This window comes from Eubalaena glacialis, chromosome X (assembly GCF_028564815.1).
Source record: "Eubalaena glacialis isolate mEubGla1 chromosome X, mEubGla1.1.hap2.+ XY, whole genome shotgun sequence".
NCBI lineage: Eukaryota > Metazoa > Chordata > Mammalia > Artiodactyla > Balaenidae > Eubalaena > Eubalaena glacialis.
Window position 1 is genome coordinate 115121551 of NC_083736.1, and position 9354 is coordinate 115130904.

Here is a 9354-nt window from a genome sequence, read left to right on the forward strand (position 1 = left end):
TTTTTAACATGGCTAATTTAGAATAGTTCCTTTCTGAAATATTCAGTTATTTACTGAGAGGTTAAATAGCTTCTTGTTGGTTATGTAATCTGACCTGTAAAACAGACTGGATAGCAAGAGGTAGTTTGTTTCATCTATTATTTAAAACAGATTTTCTAGCAGCACACTCTAACACTGAGTTTAAAATTAGTTTCAGGTGTTGAAACTTTCTATGATGTTTTGCTCCATCAACTGCTCCATCAACTGTCATATCCTCTGTTTATAACTCACTTTATTTCCCAAGACACTCCTAAGGAACTTCAGGCTAAGGTCAATTGTAAGAAACATATCCTTGGGCAGAATATAATTACTAGTTATTTCTAAAATTAATTTTTACTCTAGGTATTTCCCCTCAAAATACACCAAGGATAGCATTTAAGATATAACTTTTTCCTTACATCTAGTTAGGAACACTAGATGTGTTCAAATAAATAAATTAGAGGTTAAATATATTGAGAATTTTTAAAAAGTGATAGTTCAAACTCTAATTTTCAAATTATCCAACTTGGTACCTTTTAAAGAAAAACATATAAAGAAAACAGATTTTCCATATGTTTGATACATTTCAAAACTCCCTTGCCCATACTTAAAAATCATCATGATTTCTCCCCACAGTAATCATAGGTATATGTTCTGTTCCACATGTAGTGTACTATTAATACTTAAGGATTGGGCTGGAATGTTTATATCAATCAATTATAAATTGAAACAAGCTTAAAAACAGCCCCTGACACCTCATAGCCCATGAGGATGTCACTGTCAAAAAAACAGAAAATAACAAATGTTGTTGAAGATACAGAGAAATCGGAACCCTTGTGTACTGTTGGTGGGAATGTAAAATGGTATAGCCACTATGGAAAACAGAAATCAAAAACAGAATTACCATGAGATTCAGCATTTGCATTTCTGGGTATATATCCAAAATAATTGAAAGCAGAGTCTGGACGAGATAGTTGCACACACATGTTCATAGCAGCATTATTCACAATAGCCAAGAGGTAAAAGCAACCCAAGTGTCCCTCAACAGATGGATGGATAAAAAATGTCGTATATACAGACAATGGAATACTATTCAGTATTTAAAAGGAAGAAGTTTTGACATGATACAACATGAATGAACCTTGAGGAACTTATACTAAGTGAATTAAGCCAGTTAAAAAAAGATAAATATTGTATGATTCTATTTATATGAGGTACCTAGAGTAGTCAAACTCAGAGAAGGAAAGTAGAATGGTGGTTGCCAGGGGCTGATGGGGAGGGAGGAATGGAAAATTCTTGTTTAATGTGTGTAGAGTTTCAGTTTTGCGAGATGACAAAGTCATGGAGATTAGTTCCACAGCGTGAGTATACTTAACACTACTGAACTGTACACTTAAAAATGTGTAAGATGGTAAATTGTGTGTGTGTGTTTTACCACAATGGAAAAAAATTTAAATTAAAAGAAGTCCCCGATCTTTAAGAAGGCAACTAAGGAAACATTTTACGTTCTTATTATTTCTGGAGCCACAGTTCGTCTAGCATGATTATGCTGAAACCATCTTTTTAAAAACCGATTCAAATACCCCAAGTTTTTAAAAGGTTAAATTAGTGAGGAAAAACAAAGCATTATTTATCATCCCTTGGGAGTATTCGTAAGCCAAACACCTTTGCTTAGGGCAATATTCATAAAGAAAGACCAGAGAAAAAGAAAGAAGAGAGCTCCTTTAGGCATGATATATGAGGATATCGTAGAATTTGCTCTGGCTTGTGATAAATATATACGGAGCAAATCAAATTACAGGATGTCCTATTTTAAGAAATCCCATTTTCTACACAAATGAAATAGGGCTTAATTTATCACATTCTGAAAGTATCCTTTAATATTCTTTGAAATAGGTGATTCCATTACATCACTTAGCTTTTATGTGAAGACTAAAGTACTTGTCTCAAGAGGTGGAGGCAGTGGCAACGTGTTAGAAACCACTGTCCATTGGAAATCAATCCATAATAAAGATGACACTTCTAAAATTATAATGTAAATCAATGAGGGAATATATGATTCCATTTTCAAAAATGTGCTTCATGAACAAATGTCCAGGAATGCATCTATTGTGTAAAACGGCATCTAGTTTTAGTCATATATGGCATAATTCAAAAACAAAAAACACCCTCAACCCTATATCTCTGGGTTAGTAAGGCAGGAGGAACAAAAATGAGCCATATCTCAGGTGCTGGGGGATGTTATTTGATGAATTAACTAGGAGCCTAGAGGAAACTAAAGTTGCTGCCCTCTGACTGGAACATTCAAGTTTATCATTTGTGTGTAACATAAAAGGGCAATTTAGATGTTAAAATTTAATCAACATGAAACATTAATGCCTTAGGTTGAAACAGAGAATGGCACAATAATGGCATTAGAAAGGGTGAAAATAGCACCATTACTCTCATTGACATCATCAACATGTTTGCTTCAGTGAACTGTACCTCCAAAATGGAAAAACAAAAAATTCATTTGTAAGGAAATTATCATCAATATTTAGCTTTCTTCTTGCCCAACTGCAGAATGACCTACATTCTACAAAGGATACAAAAACATCTAACTGAAATATAGATTTTTCTTTATTTAAAACAGCAACATTTGGTAGATTTCCCTGATCTTCTTTTGGTTAATATGATTCATTAGGGAAATTTATAATAAAAGTTGATCATTACCAAATGAAAAGATGAAATATTACTTTTGGGTGGCCACTAAGTAGTGTTTAATATTCACTAAACAAACATTCATTTGGTCATCCACCTACAAGTCATTAATTTCCTACTATGTGCCAGACATATAGCAATGCATATGTATATATATATGTGCAGACCTATTAAATATAGGTGGGTTTTGGAATGAGAACCAGAAGACCTTGCTTCTGAGATAGTACACCCCTCCCAGCCTCTCCCAAGTACCATTTCTATAGCGATGATTCCCACATCTGTAGCTCTAGCCCTAACTTCTCTTATGAGCTTCAGAATCATATTTCTAACTACCAACCAGACATTTCTATCTAGAAATCCCACAGTCACTTCAAATTTCACAAGGTCAAATTGTAACAGTCCTGTATGTATGCATGTCCGTGCTCATACATGCCAGGCACTCACAATGTACTTTGAAACCAATATTAACTCTGCCCACTCTTATTTTACTTGCCAGACCCAGCTCAAGTATTGACTCTTCTGGGAGCTCTCCATGACCTTTCTAGCAGAATTGTTACTCTCTCCATATTCTCGTTGTACGTACTATATACCCTTAATACAATATTTACTTTTTCTTGTCATTAGTGAATTTTTATAATTAATGAAGTAGGTATCTTTTGCCTTTGGTACATCATAAACCTTTATGGCAGATGTCCTGTTTCATTGTTGCTGTCTCATTTTTGTATCTGAATGGATTAATTTAAAAACACTAAAATAAAATGGTGTTTTTACAAGGAAATTCTGTTTCAGTAGGTCTGAGCTGAGACTTGAGGGTCATGGCAACGTCCTGTAACCACACTGCCCTTTCGATGATACCACACTCCAATGATAGATGTTCCTGGGTTTGCAGCAGGCCAGTAGTGGGAAATACTTTTAGGCAGCCCTTTCAGCAGCTCTTAAAATAACACCCCTTAAAGCAAACACCTATGGCCTATGCAGCCTTTCTTTGACTTTAGTACATGTCGTTCTCACTGAACTGCATCCCTGAGCAGCTCATATAGTGACATGTTTAATGTAGCTGGGTTACCCAAGACTTGCAGAGATTAGGAAGCTGTCAGTAAAACATTCGGGAGGGCTTTGTGAATTGCTTTCTAAAATCACTCTAAATTAGCAATTAATGGAAAATTTTTGACAACTTGTTCAACACGGAGTACAGTCGGATAAAAATCAACCTCTGGAGAATTCAACACTGTTTATCATTAATACTACAGTATATTTAACAGATAAATTTTTTCCAGAGTAGTCATCTCAATTTATTTCAGTGGATATCCTTGATTAGTAAATTCTTTCTCCCCCCTTTAAAGAAAATTTAGAAATTATCTCATCCATATAGTAAAGGGGAGGAACAAACTTGGGGAGGAATATATGAATATGTAGTTAGGGATAAATGGAATTAATCTTTTTTTATGCATTGTTATAAGTAACTAACATTTTTCAGGCAACAGTGATAGGTAATTTGTACTTAGAGACATGTATTCCATTGTTTATTTTAAGTGAACTCTATGCATGGGTTCCTTGAAATGCTGGCATGGTTACTTTTTCAATTACAATTACATTTTCAATTATTTCACACTCACAGGTTACACAATTAATTGTACTTCTGTAGATCACTTTGACCCAGAACTAGAAAATATTTCAAAATAATTAAACTTCTACTAATATAAATACGTACAGAGTTAGGCTATCTAGTTTTTTAAAAGGCTAGCCATGTGATTTGGCATTAAGGAGATACACCCTAAATTATGAGAAAGTTAACAGTGGGTCAGTGATGAAGTTAAGGGCTAAGCCAGAGAACAAATCAGGGTAGAGATGTTCCTTCTATTTCTTGAAAATACGTCACGTAGAAAGCATCATTTCCTCTGAAAATGTTCTCCCAATGTCCCAAAACAATGACAAAGTACCATAAAAATACCCTATAACCTACAAGAAGACAGGCAGTGAATACTTTGGTGAAGTTCTTGGGTAATGTTTGAAAAAGTTTTCAGCAAATACACACACACACACACACACACACAAAGTAAAAAGAGAAACTGCCTACAAAAAAGATCTTTCAAAACGAATTTTGTAAAAAACAAAATATTTTAAAGGAATCTTCAAATTTAAGTATTTGCAGGTGGAAATACTAAATTCCAGTGCCATCTAAAATGTATACATTTTCCTTTATCTTCTGGTATCACATATGGAAAGTTTATGAATGGATAAGCACCATGGCCTGACCTAGAAATGAATTAGGGCAAATTTTATGGTAAAAAGGCAGGAAAACAACAATATTCCATACTATTTAAGAGTAAAATTTTTACTCTTATTTATGCATTTACTTATTTTTTCATAGCCTTGAACTTTAGGTCTCCAGAGGCAAATACATTCATTCAGTAAATATTTACTGACTGACTATGATTTGCTAGGCATTAGTGGAGAAATGTGAGAATATAAAGACACATTCTCTGCTCTTAAGACACAACTGAGTTGGAGACACATACATGCACACAAATACATTTTACTGCTATATAACAACAACTATATAAACCTGTTAAAACAATCTCTGTAAACAAAAACTGCTTTTTTTCCTGTATTTCTTAACTCCCTTTTAGTACCACTCAGTATATTACTCAGTTGGTTCAGATTTGCAATTGAACAGCATGTAGTGGACACCAAGCCAGCATCTGAGTGCCAAAACATTTAAGGAAAAACAGACATGACACAATACTAATGCAAGGTCAGCACAACCTGGCCAGTTGTGAGGAAGGGCCAGTCTCCCTTCTCACTTCCAATATTCTCGCATATGGAGAAGTACAAACCTGTTTTCCTAACAATCCATGCTTTGTATTTGTCTATGCTCCAAAGTATCGATACTTTTCTTCAACCTAATCCCATTTACTTTTATTTTCCACCCCATCCTCTTGAAATAAACTTCCTGTGTCCTTGATAATTGTATATTATTATATTGAGGGTCATAACATCACTACTTTTTAACAATATATTTATTCTACTTTAGGTAAGAATCTTTGAAATTGACAAAATTAAATCTTAATAAATTGGACTTTACAAATTAAGAATCTTTTTCAGAAGGAGTTGGGACGGGCTCATTTTCCTTTTTTGCAGTTTTTTCCTGTGACTTTAACTGTTAAGCAGAATTAGAAAATTTAAGTATGTTCAAATATAATATTTGGTATTGAAAACAGCAACAGCAAAAATATCCAGTCTATACCCTGCATCAGTATACATTCTGCCCAGCCTGCAATACGTTCTACATTTTCACACTTGGAATCCCTGTTTTGAATGATGGCACTGAAACTCTGTGCAAGATCCTTAACAAACATTCAAATATACTCACAAGTCTTAATAGTACTAAGGCAAGAAGTGAAAAAATACATATTCACTTATCTATTTAACAACAGGTCAAGAAAACTTAAATAAGGGTTTAAGGAGAAAAAGATTGATTAGGTTTTCAGATTAACGCTGAACATTCAATCAGCAGAACCCCTGCGTTCCTAAAGTGTTCTGACCAAATGAGATTCTGGTACAAAAAACAAGATTGTATAACACCTTTTTTTTCAAAGTGAATGAAGTTTTTAAAAAGCGTGTTTAGCACCAACAACTTACAAACTACAAACATGAAGACTACAATTTGCAAATGGAATGCTTCCAAAAGCCGGTAATCTAGAACTTGGAATGTATCCTCCCACTGGAACAATGCTATAAAACGACAGCTAGCTTTCCAGAACAGATGTACAAACTGTTTTTAAGAGTGTTCTTAATATACCATCTATCTGCAATGAAAAATAACCAAAACAGCATCATTGTAATACTGGTAACAAAAAAATAATAAAAGAAAAAGAAAATATACATAATTGCAAAACCATGACTGCCTGGCCTTCAAGAGAGAGAATATGTAAATGACTCAAAGGGTGAACAGATCTAAGAATTAGTCAAAAATTTTTGTATAATTCAAAACAATAGTGTTGGACAGGTGTAGAAAAGTATTAAAGCAAAGTTTTGACTGCCTGAAGGACACCTCACTCTCTAGCCCGCCCTCTCTTTCTTTCTCTCTTTGCCTAACACACTGAGCAGAGGTTAAGTTGGGCCCTTTCCACCTGGAAGATAAAAGCCACACAGAGTAAAAGCACAAACACAGAGTGAAGGAGGAAAGCGAGAGGGCACTGGAAGGTGTATCTGGGCACTTTGACGACACGGAGGCCAGCCTTAGCTCCAGAGGCCTGCATAGTTCCCGTGGAGGCCGGAAGGGAGAGGCCCCCCAGCGACGAAGAGCTTCATCTCGGGCCAGTTGTAGCAGTGGGTGTAGAGCGCGTTGGGGAACTCGCCGATGCCACCGAAGTAGTTCACCCACAGGTCATCGTGGTTGAGCCAGCCTCTGCCACAGGTGAGCTTGAGCTTCCTCCCCGCGGGCCCCGGAGAGAAGTGCGGGCTGGCCGAGGCCCTCTCCTCCAGGAACTTCTGCGCGCGGATGTCATAGAAGAGCAGGGAGCCGTGGCCCGTGCCCACGGTGACGATGTGCTGGTAGAAGCTCAGGGAGCGCACGCCCGTGCCGCCCTCTCGGGAGCACAGGGGCCGGATGTTCTGCTGGCGCTGCCGCGGATCCAGGAAGGAGACGTGGGACTGGGAGCCCACCGCGTACAGGGCCAACTCATCGCAGTAGGTCAGGCACACATTCTCTCGGCAGTAGGGCAGCCTGATGGACAGCAGCCTGGACAGGTTGCTCCGGGCTTTCCACAGGTGGAAGTAGCCGTCCAGGGACACGGCTCCCAGCTCCTGGTTCCTGCCGCTGAAGGCCAGGGCCCGCACCTTGCGGTTACCGGGGTTGGTGCTGGCCCTGGGGATGGTCTCCACGTCCCTGGGACGGATGTGGGCGTACACGGGGAGGCCCGCGTCGTTGTGCCAGGCGATGCTGCCATGGAACATGTCGGGGTCCGTCCTCCAGAGCGCCACGGTGCCGTCGCGGGAGCCGCTCACGGCCACCGTGTCGCTCATCCAGGCGATGGCGAAGATCCAGTCCTTGTGGCCGTGGCGGTCGCCCAGGCACATGGGGTCCAGCGTGGGCAGCTGGTAGACGGCCAGGCTGTTGGGGTTCTCGCCCCCGGTAGCCAGAAGCGTGTTGGATGGATTCAGCTGGATGGCGTGGATGCCGCAGCTCGGCTGGGCGCGGGCCGACCGCGGTCCCGCATCAGGGGGATGCGCGTGATCTGGCCCGATTGCACGTCCACCACGAAGAGCGTGTTGCACTTGGTGCCGCACACCACCTGCCTGGCGTTCAGCCACTGCGACGCGAACACCTTGTTGAGGGTGCCCAGCGCCAGCTCGCGCTCCCTCAGCAGCTCGGGCAGCTTCTGCACCGCGTAGCCGCGCAGCTCGCCCTCGAAGCCCGGGAGCCCGGCGCGGCCCCGCGCGCCCACCTCGCGGCCCTTCAGGTAGTGCAGCAGCGAGCGCCGCGCCGCCGGCCGCTTGGGCTTCTTGGGAGGCAGCGGCCCGTCCCCGTCCGCCGCCGCCGCCGCCGCCGAGCCCAGCGACGACGAGCCCGCGGCGGCCGCCTCGAGCGCCGGCGCTTTCCGCTTCCTGCTACCTGTTTGCCGCGGGGCCATGGTGGGCGGCGGGCGAGTGGCGACGGCGGCGGGGGACCGGGGCGGCCGCGGGCCGGGGCGGCCGCAGGGCGCGGAGCCGACCGAGTCCGGACCGCGGCGGCGGCGGCGACGGAGGCGAGGGCGGCCGGGCCGGGCGAGGAGAGGCGGCCGGGGGAGAGGAGCGCAGGCGGCGCGTGGTGGCGAGGGCGGCGGCGGCGCGGATCAAGGCGAGGGCGGGAAGGGCGGCCGGCGGCGCGACGGGAGCGAAGTCGGTGTGGGACGAGGACGACGCGGGGGGCGACTGTGAGGGGGCGGAGGCGGCGGGAGGAGCGGGCGGGAGCTGGTGGGAGGAAGGACACGCCGGCTGCGGGGATGGATTTGTTGGGCCTGGGATGTGCTGGGGGCCCCGCTCCAGGACCCCGAGCTGGCCATGTGCTCCTGACCTAGATCCCCACTAAATGACTCGGGATATTTTGCCACTCTTAGGACAGCAGCCGGGCAGCCCCTCTGCTGGAACCTAAACAGTTTCAACCAAATAGATGTACGTATATTTTTTTCTCCTCAAATTGAGGTCTCTGAGCTCCTGCACTGCAGTGGCCTGAAGGATGCCTTCCGAATGCAGATCCCCAGGGCCCCACACTCTGGTCAGGGAGATGTCTGGGACACCTTGATCAGGTACTGCCTTGAGAACATGGCAGGCTGAGCTGACATGGGAGAAGGGGTGTTCCTTGGAGGTGTTCGCTTCCATTGTAACTCAGAGCCCTAAGAAGGTGGAGAGGAAGAGTCAAGGGGAGGGGCAGCTTCCTCCCTGCTCCTAGGTGCTGTCCTCAACTCTCAGTCCCAGAGTCTCAGGTGCTTGGGCATAGTCCCCCGGGGCTTTAGGGAGAGGTCCTGAGGGATGGGCAAGACTTTCACAAGCGGACATGGAGATAAAGAACCTTCCAGAAGGAGGCAACCACAAGGACAAATGATGAACAAGTATAAGCGTTCAGAGGGAGGGCTTAGTCTCCGGAAGTGGGTG

General features: G+C 42.9%; 1 protein-coding gene across 1 annotated transcript; it reads right to left on the minus strand.

Moving 5' to 3' along the window:
* Nucleotides 1-6960: 6960 nt before the first annotated feature.
* Nucleotides 6961-8354, minus strand: LOC133082427 (DDB1- and CUL4-associated factor 12-like protein 2). Its single transcript, XM_061179021.1, is given in 2 exon segments — nt 6961-7928; nt 7931-8354. Coding segments are annotated over 2 exon segments (1392 nt in total).
* Nucleotides 8355-9354: the final 1000 nt, after the last annotated feature.